The sequence below is a fragment of the Artibeus jamaicensis genome, unplaced genomic scaffold (assembly GCF_021234435.1).
Source record: "Artibeus jamaicensis isolate MK-2021 breed Jamaican fruit bat unplaced genomic scaffold, CSHL_Jam_final contig_548, whole genome shotgun sequence".
Classification (NCBI taxonomy): Eukaryota; Metazoa; Chordata; class Mammalia; order Chiroptera; family Phyllostomidae; genus Artibeus; species Artibeus jamaicensis.
Genome location: NW_026521883.1, coordinates 2,797,831 through 2,815,380, shown reverse-complemented (window position 1 = coordinate 2,815,380; position 17,550 = coordinate 2,797,831). Strand labels below are relative to the sequence as shown.

The 17,550-nt window shown below is 37.0% G+C and overlaps 1 protein-coding gene across 8 annotated transcripts in view; it reads right to left on the bottom strand.

Annotated features, from left to right (window-relative positions):
• The window catches only part of FERMT2 (FERM domain containing kindlin 2), an 85,326-nt gene that overhangs the window by 10,575 nt on the left and 57,201 nt on the right, over positions 1 to 17,550 (bottom strand). For 5 of the 8 annotated variants that reach the window (XM_053669984.1, XM_053669989.1, XM_053669983.1 and 2 more), the window contains 7 exons: positions 10,363 to 10,395; positions 9,822 to 10,047; positions 9,609 to 9,711; positions 7,940 to 8,047; positions 4,271 to 4,405; positions 3,533 to 3,582; positions 2,177 to 2,301 (listed from right to left, as the gene is read on the bottom strand). In XM_053669984.1, coding sequence (XP_053525959.1) covers positions 2,177 to 2,301; positions 3,533 to 3,582; positions 4,271 to 4,405; positions 7,940 to 8,047; positions 9,609 to 9,711; positions 9,822 to 10,047; positions 10,363 to 10,395 — 780 coding nt within the window. The remainder of the gene's footprint in view (positions 1 to 2,176; positions 2,302 to 3,532; positions 3,583 to 4,270; positions 4,406 to 7,939; positions 8,048 to 9,608; positions 9,712 to 9,821; positions 10,048 to 10,362; positions 10,396 to 17,550) is intronic. The other 3 variants (XM_053669986.1, XM_053669988.1, XM_037155778.2) reach the window with 1 other exon arrangement.

The following is a 17,550-nucleotide window of genomic DNA, read 5'->3' as shown; positions in this document are numbered from 1 at the left end:
CACTGTTACTCCCTTGCTCCTTTGGCCCATTACTGAATTTTTAAAGTACTATTATTGCCTAAATTGTGAATGTTTATCTCCCCAACATGCTCTAAACAGGGCTGAGACTATTATTTGTTCTTGCTCATGTCTCCAGTACCTACCAGTTTGTGGCACAAAAGTTCAACTACGTTTGCTAAACTGAATTTTTTTTTAGAACTTTGCATTTAAATCTCTCAAGGACCTTACAGCCTCTAGTCCAACAGGTTCATGTTTCTGAGGAAGACACTGAAGTCCAAATGGACTATTTCTCCAAAGTCACAGGGCTTGTTTAGTGGCAGGGCAGAATCTTGGCCATTTGATTCTTAAACTAGTGTTTACCTTCCTCAGTATGATGTGCCAGAAAAGTGCTCCTTTGGGAGGACTCAGGAGAGGTGGAATGAGAATACCTTGTGGAGTTGTTCTCTGTACCAGGACTTGACTTCTCAGTCATTCAAGGCAGAAGGTTAAGGATATAATAGAGACGGATGGGACAGATGCCAAAAGACAGATCTAGTCTGTTATGAGTGGTGAATCTGAGCTGATCCCGGGCAGTTTAGGAGGTAAGCAAGAAGAAAGCTAAAACGGACTCTGAATAACAAATACTGCCCAGGGTAACTTTGGGTGTCTACCCAAAGTAACACTCTCGTGGCTGAGAAAGACAGTGAAACTAATTAAAAGTTTTAGGAAAATTACAGAATTCCAATACTTGAACAAAGCTATCTTCTCTCCAGAACAGAGGTTTTCTATTTTTCACAATGTGTACAACTATGAAGCAGTTCAGATGACTACGAGGCAGATAAAGCAGAGATTTGGAAATGTTTTGGAAATATACTAAAAATACCTAATGTGCAATGTACTAAGAATACAAATAAGAAAAAACACTTCTGCATTTTAAGTGATAGGCGAAATTATTTTTGGAATAATTTTCATGAAATGAGTTAGGGGTCCTCTTTCTTTGGTACTTTGGTCCAAATTGTTTTACAAATAATAATAAAAATGTACATGTAAAATGTAACCCAAAGGAGGTGGGCTGGGCTACGGGAATTATTCCCTAAATAATTGCCCAACTCCACAACTGGCCAACCCGGGAGGCACACCCTGCACTACAGTTGAGGAGCTGGGAACCCGGAGGCTGCCACTGCAGCTGTGGCTCCAGAGCCTGGAAGAACCCCGCTTCTTCCTCGGTTCTGCCTCTCCAACCCTTTAACTCAGTTGGGAATTCAGGTCTCATGTGAATGCATGACTAGAACCTAGAAGTGAGTCTGAAAAATGTATTTTTAGTTTACTAGCCTTTGCTGTAAGGGAAGCCACAGTGAAGAGAGTATGGAACAGGGAAGAGCCAAGCTACTGCCTCCTTTACTGAGTATGCCGGGTGCCAAGGTTTCCAGACAGGTCCCCAATTTACAATGGCTCAACTTAGAATTTTCTGACTTTATGATGGTGTGAAAGTGATGTATACTCAATAGAAAGTGTATTTCAGATCTGAAATTTTGATCTGTTCCCAAGCTAGTGATATGCAGCACACCTGTCACCACCTTGGGCAGTACTGCAGCTCCCAGTCAAGCCACATGATCACCGGCGCAAACAACCGGTACTCTACAGCGTACTGTGTTGTGTTTTGGGAGCCAGGCAGACACGGGGGCATTGTGTTCAGAGCACATTTAAGGTAGGCTAAGCAAAGCTATGATGTTCAGTAGGTCAGATGTTATTAAACGCATTTACGACTTGTGATGGGTTTATCTGGAGTACATCGCAGGGGTGTGGCTTCCTAGGCGAAGTGGTATCTGAACTGAAAGTCCACCAGGTAGTTTCAGCGAATATCACAAATGGAGGCTTGTCAAACTACAAACTACATACAGAGATGTCACAACAGGAGGCAAGCAGGATGTCCCTCCAGCTGGAGAAGTAGCAGTTGAACCTGGAGAGGAAATTCTCCTACCACTTGGACCAGTCCATTATCAGATGAAAGGGGTGAAGGAGCAATGTGAAGAACCAAGTCTAAGATAAGCCTAAGACAAGAACTAAACATAAAGAACCTAAAGGAGTGCAGAAACTGCTGAAAAACTTTCCTTCCCAGAAAAGTGAAGTTTATTGAATATTAGCTAATAGATGCTTTACCATCGACACTGGTCATTCCATGGTTTCCCTTCCTTACCTCTCAGGTTCATCTGATGAGCTGGTGTGCCAGTGGATTCTTCTTTGCTCTTGTAGCAAGAAATAGATGTATCTTTAAAGGTGCACCAATACTGCTTGTAACCTTTTAGAGTCAGCTTTTTTGGCCTATGTGTCAAATAGAATTAAGAGAAAAAACCACTTTTGAAATAACTTTATCAATGTTTTTTGTTGTAGCATCAAAGTTTCACAATGTTAAAAGTCTCCGGCCAAATTTCATATCTGCTGAGTTCAGTTCCCTTTGGCCAATGTATTATATTCAGTGGTACTAGTACTGAATTTGCCCCTTCCTTCCCAGTCTACTCAAGGAAGATCTCACAGATAGTGAATGGGCACAGGAGAGAGACAGTAGGGCCAACATTCCAGTATCTGGCAGTTGTAGCCATCTGTATTACAACCAGGTCACATGGAAAGGACAGGAAAAGAAAGGTGAAATAAAATGTCAACAGGGAATTTCCTAGGTCTCACAATTACCCCCAGATTCACAGCTGTCTGTAGAGCTGTCTCTGGAGCCTCTCTGAACCAGCAACTTTACCTGGCATGACTAAAGTAAGTGCATCTCTCTCAGGGATGTATTTCAGTGGTGACTTTAACTGGCCACTCCAATGTCAAACATTACAAAGACAGAGCAGTCATAAGGGAGAGTAAATAAAGGTACAGGTAGATGAAAAAGGTGTGTAAGTGGTGAAAAAAGGGGGTGGGGAGGCAGCAGCATCTGAAATCATGCCCTTATTTCAGAAATGTTATGTATGTTGAGCTGTTTTATGTTTAGCTACAGTAAACACTTCATTCCATAATGGCTTTGTATATTACATTCTACATCACCTTCTTTCCTCTTTCCCCGCTCTGCCTAAATATCTGGCTCTTGTGATTCTGTGAAATACGACCAGACTAAGTGTTAAAAGTTTACATAACATACACTGGAACCTTGATTACAAAATGTTTCATGAACAAATGGATAGAATTCAATAGAATCTGGTGCTCTGAACAAGGCAATAACCGCTGGCAATAAGAGTTCCTTCTGCACCGTGCTTCCCCCAGGCAGGCCGCTCACACTGACTGTGATGCACTGCGGGCACCGCAGTGTACGTGATGCGATCTAGGCTATAGTCTTTTTTTTTCTTAAGAAAAATGATTACTGGCTAAAACAAAGAGTACTGTAATTTTAATATGGTACAAACGGTTATTTCCCCTCATTTTAATTCATCTAATTGGTAACTGCTTTTACAGATGCATTTGCCAGTCAAATTTACTGTAAATTTCAATAGTGTGAATGAAACTATAAGACTGAAACTTATTACTCATTAGTATTTGGAATTCCTACATTTTTTGTACTTACTTGAAAACTTTAATATAGTCAGCAAGTTCAGGAATTGAAGTGATGTCTCCCTGGGGAAATAATTTAATCATTTTTTCTTATTTTCATGAAATGAGAACTCTTAATATTTACTATCTGACATCAAGAACCAGCTTACTTACCTAAAACACAGATTATGAAGATTGTAAAGGTATAGTCATATTATGTGGTCATATAGTACAAAATGTCATAAAAAGCTAGTAATGTTTGATCAAATGGCAGTTTATACAACCCACAAGAATACACTGTTGATACTAGCTAAAACTGTTTTTATCTGCATATGGATATTTTGTAAATCATAACAGCCCCAAGATAAATGTGTCTTCTGTAATAACTAATCTCTAAGCTTCAGAATCATAAAACTAAACTTAGCATTTAAAAATTTTCCTGAGATCCATTTCTCTCTTCTTTTTGTAATATATCAAATTAGGAGACCACTAAATGGATTTTACCATGACTCAAGATTAACTTTTCCTCTCCAGGAACGTTCCACTACCACTTGTAAGACAGCGTGCAGAATATCAGAAGACCTATCTTTACTGTGTTGGAGGCACCAGAGATAGAACAATATTAATTTTTAAAGTTTCTGGAAAACTGATGTCTGAATTCTCTGAAGCATTAAATATTTCTCTATACCCCCCAAATACTTCACGACAACCTAAATCGACAAAAAGGTAAGCATCAATTCAAAGTAATTAGTAGACAAAAGATTCACTCTACCAGAATTGTTGACGTTTTACCACCTTCCAAAGTAATCTCCAGGTCTGAAAGGGCAGCATCAACTTCATCAACTTCTTTGTCACTGTTGTTCAAATGATTCTCTGATGTCATGATTGACAGCTTATTGATATGATACTGAAACCAGAAATGTTATTTAAATGACTGTTCTAACTCACAACTATCAACAACTGAACCTAAGACAAAAACAACAAACTAAGCAAACAACTAAAACAGGAACAGAATCACAGAAATGAAGATCACGTGGAACGGTTATCAGCATAGAGGAAGAGGGAGGAGGGGGGGAAAAGGTACAGGGAATAAGAGGCATAAATGGTAGGCACAAAACAGACAGGGGAGGTGGGAGTTAAGAATAGTATAGGAAATGGAGAAGCCAAAGAACTTATATGTACGACCCAGGGCATGACCTAGGGAGAAGGAATGCTGGTGGCGTGGGGTGGAGGGAAATAAAGGGGAGAAAAATATGGGACAACTGTAATACCATAATCAATAAAATATATTAAAAAAATAAATGACTGTTCTAATGAGATTATTATTTACATCTATAGTGAATGGTTTTCATTACTTAATGTGAAAAGATAAAAGTGTCCAGGAACTAGAACAATAGGAAAATAAAGGTGATGGCACCTGAAATCAATGTCCTAAGTGTGCTAATAAACATCTGTCCAAATGCAGAGAGATATTTGGGCATATACAAATAAATTCCAAGTTTGGAAGGTGCTAGGCCTTAGTGATAAACACATCCTCCACTAAACTCTACACAAGCAGAGATATTTTGATGTCCTCCACTGCACTATTTATTCCCTATGTCTAGAACAGGGCCTGGAACCAATATATATTAAATGAAAAGAATATGCATAAGGTCAAGTGTAGAAATGGATTAACACTGATTACCTTGTAATTCCACTATTACCCAGAAAGTTAGTTGTCAATGTCATGTTGAAAGCTAAAGCTGCATTTTCCCCCATTCCTCAATTCAATGCTGAAAACACGCCCAGGGGGAGATGTTGAATAAGATGATTACAGGTGACTATATATATACATGCAGAAACACGGATAGCTACTTTATATAAACAAAAACCTCTGGATATAGATTAAGTAGTCACAATTCTAAATACATTTAGGTACGTGACTTAGAATATTACCAATTAGATTTTAATGCTAAACCACAGACAGGCTTTATACAATAATAAACAGAACTTTCAAATCACATACTCTTCAAAGCACTAAATAGCACTCCAACTTTCTGAAGTATATTCACTGAATATAATCTATTCATGAGAGCATTTAATGAACTAATCTGAGGCAATTTTAAGATTTAGGGAATTAGTAACGAAAAGTCTGTGGTTACGCCTTCAGCTGTGCTGGAAAGAGCTCCTTCCGGTGGGAGGACGGAAGGGAGGCTGAGGCTGTCACAGGCAGTGGCCTCGAATGTCAGAGTAGATTACGAATCATGTGGAGAGCTGGTTAAAAAATAGATTCCTAGGGTCACTCCCAGGGGTTTTGATTCAGCAACTCTGGGGTCCACCCTGGAATCTGTATTTTACTAAGTTCCTTAGGTGATTCTGATGCAAAAGGTCCTATAGTTAATGCTTTAAAAACAGTATTACTAACTTTTCTTTCTCTTTTTTTTTTTAAAGATTTTATTTATTTATCTTTAGAGGGGAAGAGAAGGAGAGAGGGAGAGAAATAACTATGTATGGTTGCCTCTCATGTGTCCCCTGCTGGGAACTGGCCTGCAACCCAGGCATGTCCCTGACTGGGAATCAAACTGTGATCCTCTGGTTAGCAGGCTAGCGCTCAATCCACTGAGCTACACCAGCCAGGGCACTACCTTTTCTACTTTATTTTTTTTATCCACAGCTTCTTATTATGAATTACCTTTTTTTTTTTTACTACTGCAGATTTATTTTACACAAGGAACCAGAAGCACCAAGGAGAACAGCCTAGAGTATAAGGTATCTGAAATAAAAAATAGTAGGCATCTATCTCTTGGTCATGCTTTCAAAGTCTCCCCCTTCTGATACTGGATGGCTACCTCGGGCCTTCAGGTCAGTCTCTGGGAAGGCTTCTAACAACTTAAGGGATTTGTAATACGAAATTCTTCATTAAATCTAGATTCTAAAGTAGTCCGGGAGCACTGTGCTTAGGGACATTCAGTCTCCCCAAATTAAAATCCATGGTCTCTGAGGTATTTTTTACTGCACTGAAATGGATTATCCACTGTACGTCCGGTGTGGGGAAGCTGCAGAATAATCCCATTTCTGTGACAATATGAACGTGTGTATATTCATTCAACAAATACTTTTTGAACACCTATTAGGTGCTAAACACTGTTATGCTGGCTTTTAAAAAAATGCACAATAAAGATAGAAATAACCTACAATGAAAATCTGTGGTTTTTCCCATATATATTTTACATGTATCATTCTTTCATTGGTAAAACTCTCACTGAAAAATTACAAGCCCATAATCTAAGAGCAAGATATAGGTAAAAAGTCATAACCAACTGAGGGATTTTCAATAAAATTGTTCCTCTGAAACAGCCTGGTACTGGCATAAAAACAGACATAGAGAGCTCAGAAGTAAACTCACACCTTTATAGTCAGTTAATATGTAACAGAGGAAGCAAGCACATACAATGGACTAAAGACAGTTTATTCAATAAATGGTGTTGGGAAAATTGGACAGATACATGCAGAAAATGAAACTAGATCACCTTCTTGCATTACACACAAGAATAAATTCAAAATGGATTAAAGACTTAAATGTCAGATCCAAAACCATAAAAATCATAGAAGAAAACATAGGCAGCAAAATCTCAAACATTTCTCATAGCAATATTTTATCAGCTGTATCTCCCCAGGTAAGGGAAACATAAGAAAAAAAATAAATAAATAAATGAGACTACATCAAACTAAAAAGTTTTGTACAGCAAATAAATAAGTAAATAAATAAAGACAATTCACAGAATGGGAATACATATTTGCCAATACATCTGATAAGGGGTTAATATCCAAAATTTATAAAGTACTTAGAAAAGAACACCAAAAAAAAACCCAATTAAAAAATGGGCAAAGAACTTGAATAGACCCTTCTCCAAAGAGGACATACAGATGGCCAACAGACATGAAAATACGCTCAATGATAATAAAACATTAGCTACCTACTTATAAAGGATTATCTTTCTAAAAACCTATTGATATTCATGGTCAGTTTCACTAGTTTCTTAAAATTTTATCTTCTAAAGGGTATTGTTTCTGCCATAGCCCATTTTACAAATATTATCAACCCAACTGTTTATGAAATTATGCAAGTAAGCTTCATTTTAGAAATCGTGTTTTTAATATAGACTGTTTCCCAAAAAAAAAGTGAATAGTTAATATACATCTGGGGGTAGGAGGTTAACTTTTCTCCTGTAAGACACAGAAAAGTAACTATTAAGTATACTAACTAAATTCTTAGATGAGACAAAAGATTAAACACAAGTCATACATGTATTTTACCTTCCTAAGTATCTATTCACTTTCTGCACAGCAAAAATGCAAACACTATTAAAATGCTACTGGATTACTATGCTACTTCACTACTTAAAAATAATTCCATATCCTCTTCCCCCCACAAGTCCCATTTACCAGTACTCTTCACTACCTGCAAGGCTGCAAACATCATCATTTCTTCTTCTGTGCATTCAATTTCTTCTAGGAGAATAGCCCATTTGGCCTGCTCATAAAGCTGATTGATTCTGATTGCATCATACTGCAGCAAAAGAGACACGGTTCTTTTATAATACATCACTTTTAATAATAAAGAGTTTGAAAACTTTAAAACTTTACAAGAAAAATTTAATATACACAATTTTTATGAAATTTTATTCATTATCAAATATGCAATAATAAATATACCTATGGGGATGGATATATATATCTACATCTAATTTTCCATTAAAAATGACAATGAAATATGCCAAAAGATTATTATTATTCAATGTTAGAAACCAATTCTGTATATTGCTTTCAAGGGAAATGACCATTAGATATTAGTCCTTAACACAAGGAATCTAACTTGAAGACATTAAAGGCAGAACTGATCGCTATTCTGTATTATTATTACAACTTGCCACACTAAAATGTCACGATCAGACAGTAAATTAATTATTTCAGGAACATCTTGCTCACTGTGTAAAAAGGATACCCAGACAAAGTGGCAGGTCCTTAGACACAGGAATTATTTTAAGAATCCAAAATAGAGGGTGCATATAGAGACTTGTAGAAAAGATTTACTTATGCTATTAAATTCTATTTATTTATATTTAAAAAATCAATACTAATGTATTAATAAAATCTTAGAATGTTAACAAAATACATAACTCTCTTTCCTGCCTCAGCAAATATACTTATGTTCCCAAAGCCTTTTTGGTTTTAATAAAATTAGATAGGTTATGGCCTAAAAAAGGAACTACAATGATTTTTTTTTACATTTTTAAATTTTTATTTGAACTGTTGTTCCGGTTTTCTGCCTTTTACCACCAGCCCTCCTCACCTCCCTCCTGTTTCTCCCCCCTTGTTATTGTCCATGTGTCCTTTATACTTGTTCCTGCAAACCCTTCCCCTTGGCACTACAATGATTTTTAATGGTTCTACTATGTATTGTACTGTCGTATAATGAATTATTTAGGCACTTACTAAAAATGTTAACTATATACATTAAAAATCTAGATTATAACCTAGACCTGAAAAAGATAAGACAGTTGGGGGGTACTTGAGACCCCCCCTTACTGATGCTAGGGAAGCAAAAGATCTAAATCTGTGTGCCATATCTTTTCTGGGATAAAACATTCCATATTTTTATAATAAACTTAAATATTATCAGGAAAACAAAGTACTTCTGTAGCAATCATTCAATAGTAATAACATATTACAATGTTTGGCTATAAGACAGGAAGGTTTGTAGACTTTAAAGTTTTTTAAAGCAGTGTATTTTGGTATATAATTGAAAGGTAACCTTTCAGAAACTTTTCTTTTACCTAAAGTACAGATGAAGAGAGGTATGAAAAAAATCCAAAAACTAACTTTACCAATTCCATGTCTTTTACCAAATTTGTGCCTTTGATACGCAAATCAAAAGTTTAGTTATGTTTTCAACTTACTAAAACAATACAGTTAGTTAAAATACACACCTTTGTCTATTGCTTTGGGTTTTTATGATTCAAGACTTGCTATTTACAATTTCTTACCCCACCAACTTCCAAAAAACAAACATCCAAATGAACAAAACAAAAAGGAAACAAAAAGAAGAAATTCCTCTAAACCCTTGGTACCTTTGGATTCAAATCAAAAAAGCTGTAATACTTGAATCGGAGCAGCAAGGCCTCATTTTCCTTCACGTCTTGTTCCATGAGAGATCTTGAGGAATCAAGCCACCTGGACAAAGGAACAAGAGCAGTGGAACAAAGCAAGACAGATTCAATAAACTATTTCTACTTCTAACTGGATAAGAAATTCTTCAATTGTATCTATATTATGAAACTTACCCTTGGTTGGTTTTTGCTTTGTCAAGAAGAGCCTGAGGCTTGAACATTTTTGCCAAGATTTCTGGTGATGTGATTGGCTGACTGACAGCAAGTATCCCAGGGTTGCCTTCTGACAATGCACTGTCACCGAACCACGCAGAAGTCGGTGACAAGGGGCTTCCATCATGAGCGTCGTATGTGGGGGTCATTGTTTTACTATAAAGTCCTGGGCTTGAATATATACTTCCTAATAAACAACACAAAAAACAAATAGTAAGTATGAAGTAGAGAATCTTGGTTTTCAGTAACACATGCTATTAATGATATAAAACTACATTGTGAAACCCAAACATCATTCTGGAAGAAAGCTCAGTACATTACTTTACCTGTCTTGAAAACATGTGAAACTAACTTTTAACACTCTAATTGTGTAACATTAGATCATACAATAACAAGGCAAGTTGTTGGAATTCTGGGGATAAAAATCAGTGTAATAGAATTAAGATAAGGATATAGCTAAAGCAGACCAACACATTTTGTTTTCAATTGTGGCAAGGCTCACCTTTCAGAGGGCCAATGTAAAGAACATCAGTGCCTACAGGAAAGGAAAGAAAGGAATTCAGAAGGTAAAGGAAAGGCAACAACAGAAGACAGAAACAAAAGAATGAAAATGAAAAGGAAACAGGAAAAGGAAAAAACAGATTTTTCCTAAGTGTGAATCATAAACTGAAGTACATATTTCAAGTGGATTTAAGAGTAAAAAAACCTTATTAACTTTTCTGTACAATTTGAAAGAATGAAGCTGTGCTCTAGTCAAGTGTCTAGTCACAAACATGGCCACATTTATCACCCGTTCATTGAAAACCATACCATGTTTTAAGATAGTTCAATGTAAGTAAGTTCACATAAACTAAGAAAATAATTTTATGTTAATGTTTTCTCAATGAATAGCTAAACTGGTTCCAACAGATTTATAAATAAAATACTATAAGTAAACAGATAAAGTTTTGCCCTGGAAAGAGGCTAACAAAAGTATATTTCACAATGAAAATCTTGAAGTGATACTTTTTTTAAGCTTCTGATTCCTCTGATTTGAAGAGCTAGGCATATAGTAGAAGCTACATAAATAAAGATCTGCTGAATTAGTCAACTTATATCCTCTATCATTTAAACTGCAAAAATGAAGATTAGATTAAGACTTTTTAAAAAAAGTTCAGAGTGACAATAAGTAAAAGCACCTCTCCTCCAAAGTCATATTTCTATTCATTTATCTTGACTTTAGTCATAATTTTTAAAAAGAAAGAGTGTAAATGGATATCATACTGTTTAATGGATGATGGAAAGAGTATGGCAGCTCTTTCCTTTACCTGGTTTAGTAATGTGCTTAGAAATCTCTCCTCTTTCCTAACTTCTGCCCCACACAATGATAGAAACAATTACCTATTAAAAGTGATGGTGATGCTAGAGATTTCTGCAGTTCTCATGACCTAATCTAAGAAGAGAACACAGTTTTTACAAAACCTCTTGCTAGCTACAGGGTATCTGATTTGATGTCCCTAGTATGTGTTCTAAAGCAACTTGTAGAATCTGAACATTGTTAAACTTCAATAAGCAACAAAGCAAGCTGGGAACTCTCCTTTTTAGGCCTTTAGAGAACATTGTGATATTATTTTGTAGCTTTAAAAGCTAGAACTTTAAACTACAAGGGCACATGAATAAAGTTAGAATTGACAATTTTCTTCATGAAGTTTCTAAAACACAAAATACATTCCCCTAAATCACACACATAATAGAACCAGCCTCCAACTCAAATCTCTTTCCTATCAATTTTCCATATTTTGTAAACTTCATATCCAATCACTTCACCATTACTATTTATTCTTATATTGTTAGGCACGCTATGGTAATAACTTATTTGTCATTCCCAACCCTCTTATTATCCTCATTTTAAAGGAACAAAGTGAGGCAGCATGAAGACATTCAACAATTTGTCCAACGTCAACAATTAAGTTGCAGTGCCAAGCTACCAGCCAGTCTGATCGCAGTTACACACACTGCCATTCCCAATGGCATGCATGTACTTGTTTAGTTACTGACGTCACCACTGTTGTTGCAAAAGAAGTTTCTAGTAAACACTTCTGTGCTTATTTCCCATTTCTAGCAGCATTGCTAGGTCAGAGGACCTGTGCATTTTAAACTCCTTTTAAGCCTCAGTTCAGTAAGAATCCCAACTAGCTTGTATTTCCTAATTGCCCAACTTAAAACACTTGAAGGAGAAAATTAATACAAGATAAGATGAAGAAATATACTTAGCAACAAAATAGGAGTTTGCTGAATTCTATAGAAAATAACTTCAAACTATGAGGAGAAATAAGGAGTTCAAAGAGAACTACATTCTCAGGGCATCTGTTATAGATATTTCAAATCTGTACATAACCTATTAGCTCCAGAGAGTACTGCTATGTTAACATAGAAGAATCTTCCTCATAGCTTAGTATAATTATATTCTTATATGTTTTAAAGAAAGTACTAAAGTATTTTAATACATTTCAGAAAATTTTTCATAAAAATGCCTCTCATACCAAGTGACAGGTGAATTAAAAATGATAAATGTTGACATTACAGATAAAACATTACCAATATAAAATAATTATGACAGTATGAAAAGATACATTTTATATTTGTAAAGATTTTTTAAGTATTTTTATTGATTATGCTATTATAGTTTTCCCAATTTTCCCCCCTTTATATCCCCCCTCTGCCTTGCCTCTCCAACCCTCCAGAATTCCCCTGCCCCTTACTTAGTTCATGTCCATGAACCATACATATAAGTTCTTTGAATCCTGTTTCCTATACCATTTTCTCTCTCCCCATCTAATTATTCTTCTTCCCTGTACCCTTTCCCCCTATTCCTTCCTTCCCCTCCCCACTAAAATCCCTCCATGTGATGTCCATTTCTCTGATTCTGTTCCTGTTCTAGTTGTTTTAGTTTTTTGTTGTTTTTTTCTTTTAGGTTCAGTTATTAATAATAGGTATGAGTTTGTTGTCATTTTACTGCTCATATTTTTTATCTTCTTTTTCTTAGATAAGTCCCTTTAACATTTCATACTTGGTGATGATGAACTCCTTTAACTTGACCTTATCTGGGAAGCACTTTCTCTGCCCTTCCTTCCATTCTAAATGAAAGCTTTGCTGGATAGAGCAATCTTGGATGTAGGTCCTTGTTTCATGACTTCCAATACTTCTTTCCAGCCCCTTCTATTCTGTAAGGTTTTTTTCAAGAAATCAGCTGATAAGCCTTATGGGTACTCTCCTTTGCAGGTAACTCTCTCCTTTCCTCTTGCTGTTTTTAGGATTCTCTCTACCTTTAATCTTGGGTAACCTAATGATGATGTGCCTTGATGTGTTCCTCTTTGGGTCCAACTTCTTTGGGACTATCTGGGCTTCCTAAAAGTCTATTTCTTTCTCCAGATTGGGGAAGTTTTCCTTCATTATTTGTTCAAATAAGTTTTCAGTTTCTTGCTGTTGTTCTCCTTCTGGCATCCCTATAATTTGGATATTGAAGCGTTTCAGGTTGTCCCAGAGACTCCTCAGCATATCTTCATTTTTAAAAAATTCTTGTTTATTCATTCTGTTCCAGTTGGATGTTTATTTATTCTTTTTGTTCAAAATCATTGATTTGAGTCTTGGTTTCCTTCCTGTCATTGTTGGTTCCCTGAATATTTTGCTTTATTTCATTTTGGGTGTCTTTCATTTGTTTTTTCATTTTCCAACCAACCTCAATCAATTCTGTGAACATTTTAATTACCAGAGCTTTAAATTCTCCATCAGATAGTTTGGCTATCTCCTCATCACTCAGTTCTCTTTCTAAGGCTTTGCTCTGTTCTTTCATTTGGGCATATTTCTTTGTCTTGGCACCCCTGGTAAGTTGTAAGGGGGCAGAGCCTTAGATATTCACAGGCAGATCAACACTCTTTGCTGCACTGTGAGCTGCCTATGGGGGAAAGGCCGGAGAAGGAACAGTGCAGCTTACTGGCTGTCTCTAGTGCACTTTCCAATACACTCTTGATTGAGACCTGGAGTTTCTCCCACCAGGGCAACCACCGTAGTCCACAGCCAACTCTAAATCTTAGTTTCCCCTTAAATCAGCCATTCCCACGTGGTCCACTGCCTTACTGATCTGGTTATTCTGGTTGACTTTTACTTTAATTCCTTGGTTATTGCAGTTCCATGCAGTTTGATTTTCTGGTGCTTCTGGTTGTTTATTGACTTTAAATTAGTTGTTATCCTCCTTTTGGTTGTGGGAGGAAGCGAAGGGCTTCTACTTATGCCTCCATCTTGGCCAGCACTGCGTATATTTGTAAAGATTTTCTTAAACAAGAGTGAAAACCCAGTACTATAAAATAAACAATGTATTTCACTACATAAAAATGTACAACTTTAGTGTAGTAAAAAAGACCACACACAAAAATATTTTTAAAATGCCAGTATAGGGAAAATATCTAACATATCAAATCATTAATGACACTAAAACCCAAAAATACAGATTAAAAAATGAACAAAGTCCATGATTTGAAAATTAACAGAAGTGCTAATAAACATGTGAAATATTATTTACATCTGTGTTTACCAACAAAATAGAAAGTAAAGTAATTACAAAATACTTATTGTCATATCAGCATAAAGAGTTACCTCATTTATTATTGGCAGAATGTAGGAAAAAGGGACATTTTCATATATTGTTGATGAGAGCATAAAAGCATCACTTTTACCCTTTTTTGGAGTACATACAAACTTTGGAAACTTTATGGAGTATACTTGATAGAAAAATTAGGTACCTCCTAGGCAAAGAAACAGTTTTTGTATATGGAAAACTCTCGGGCCATATATTTATTTTTCCTATTTGATTGTTTTTATGACTCTTAAGAAGTGAGCATGAAAATAAAATTTATATTAAGCTCTTTGAAGCCATTTAAAAAACAGGGAAATCTCTCTACTCTGACACAGAAGGATCACTAAAATACATTGTTCAATGAAAAAACTCAAATTGCAAAATATTAGGTATGTATTAGGTTCTCACTAATATTGTAAAAATTAAAACTAGACATGTATGTATACAAGGTGTGTCCAGAAAAAGTCCAACCATTGTTAATATAACAAGAATGGGAGTTCTGCCAAGATGGAGGCGTAGGTGGAAACACCTTATGTCCGCGCACAACCAAATCTAAAAACAACAAAGTTTTAACAACAATAAACGTAACCAAACCACACAGAAAATCGACAATACAGAGTCCGAAAACAACGAAATGCTCAGCTAAACCAGTAAGACGGGCGAAGCCAGCAGCAGAGCGGGATGGCCAAAAAGATCCCCGATGGGGTGGTGCATAGGCAGCCAAAGGCACAGATCCCAGGTACGGGCTAGCTACGGGCGGACACAGGGAAGAGGCACAGCTGGCTGTCTGGTCGGTTGAGCATTTGTGTGCAGATAAACCAGTGAAGAGGCGAGCATTGAGACCTCAAGGCACAGGGCGGCGGGCTCACACATTTCCGCTCAGATAAACAGGCTGGGGTGAGCGGTGGGACAGACTGGTCGAGTGGAGAGGACCGCCAGTGCTCCCTCTCTGACCCCATCCCCACATACAGCGTAACAAACCAGCGACCTGGATGGCCCTGCCCTAGTAAACAACTAAGGCTCCGCTCCTCATACGTAACAGGCACAAACAGATAAAAACATGGCTCAAGAACAATTCAGAGCCCCAGAGCCGATAAAGCTAAGCGTTGAAGAAACAGCTAAACTTTCAGATGCACAGTTCAAAACACTGGTGATCAGGATGCTCACAGAACTGGTTGATTTTAGTCACAAATTAGAGGAACATATGAAGGCTAAACTAATTGAAATGAATGGAAATACACAGGAAACCAATAGTAATGGAAAGGAAATTGGGACTCAAATCAAGGGAGTAGACCACAAGGAAGGAAAAAATGACCAAACAGAAAAGAATGAAGAAACAAGAATTCAAAAAATGAGGAGAGGCTTAGGAACCTCCAGGACATCTTTAAATGCTCCAACATTTGAATTATAGGGGTACCAGAAGGGGAAGAAAAACAGCCACGAGTGGAAACCTTATCTGAACAAATAATAAAGGAGAACTTCCCCAATCTGGCAAAGGAAATAGACTTCCAGGAAATCCAGGAAGCTCAGAGAGTCCCAAAGAAGTTGGACCTAAGAAGGAACACACCAAGGCACATCATCATTACATTAGCCAAGATTAAAATGAAGGAGAGAATCCTAGAAGCAGTAAGAGATAAGGGGACAGTCACCTACAAAGGAGTTCCCATCAGACTGTCAGCGGATTTCTCAAAAGAGACCTTACAGGCAAGAAGGGGCTGGAAAGAGGTATTCCAAGTCTTGAAGGGCAAGGACCTACATCCAAGATTGCTCTATCCAGCAAAGTTTTCATTTAGAATGGAAGGACAGATAAAGTGCTTCTCAGATAAGATCAAATTCAAGGAGTTCATCATCACCAAGCCCTTATTACATGAAATGTTAAAGGGACTTACCTAAGAAAATAAAAAAGATGAACAGTGAAAGGATAGCAAACTCATGGTTATCAACAACCACACCTAGAACAAAAGCAAACTAAGAGGACAGCTAGATCAGGAGTGAACCATAGAAATGAAGATCATGTGGAGGATTAGCAACAGGGGAGAGGGAGAAGGAGAAGGGGGGAGAAGGTACAGAAAATAAATAGCATAGACAGTAGATAGAAAATAGATAGGAGGTAGGATAAGAATAGTAGGGGAAATACAGAATCTAAAGAACTTGAGACACGTGTTCATGAACTAAAGGGGGGGATGGTGGGGGAGGGGTGTGCAGGGTAGAGGGGAATGGAGGGGGATAGAACAAATATAATGGCATAATCAATAAAAAGTAAAAAAAAAAAAAAATAATGGTGTGTGCAATAAATGTAACCTGGAAGCCAAGGAGAGTAGACTGGAACGCACATGCACAAACAATGACGACTTTACCAGTCACCAGGAGACACCACTGAGTGAGCAATTGCACCGTGTGGTCATCACATTCAAAATGACCGAGACAGTAGAGCAATGAATCTAAATCAAATTTTGCATTAAGTTCGAACATTCCTCTGGGATGACTCAGAGGCCACAGCTATGGGCAACTGGTGATTGGCCGCTTCATCACAACACACCCACTCAGGCATCACATCAGTTACTGAGTTTTCTGGCGAAACATGAAATCACCCAAGAGACTCAGCCCCCCGTACAGCCCAGACTTGGTGCCCTGCAACTTCTGGCTTTTCCCAAAACTAAAATCACTTTTCAAAAGGAAGAGATTTCAGACCATTGAGGAGATCTGGGAAAATATAATGGGGCAGCTGATGGTGACTAGGAGACCTCTGTGAGGTCCTAAGGTGTCTACTTGAAAGGGGACTGAGGCATCACTGTCCTCTCTACAATATTCCTGGTATTTTATATCTTCTTCAATAAATGTCTATACTTTTCACATTGCATTGCTGTATACCTTCTGGACAGACCTCATACACAGACAAGGAAAAGGTACTAGAAAGTTGCACTCCAACTGTTTATAACATAGTTATACACATCAATCAAGAAACTGAGAGGGAGTAGCAAGGAAGTAAGTTGATGAAGTAGAATTTTCACCTTCATTTAGTACAGTTTCTGTCATAGTTGAATTCTTTACAGTGAGACTGTATTAAAGTATGACTTT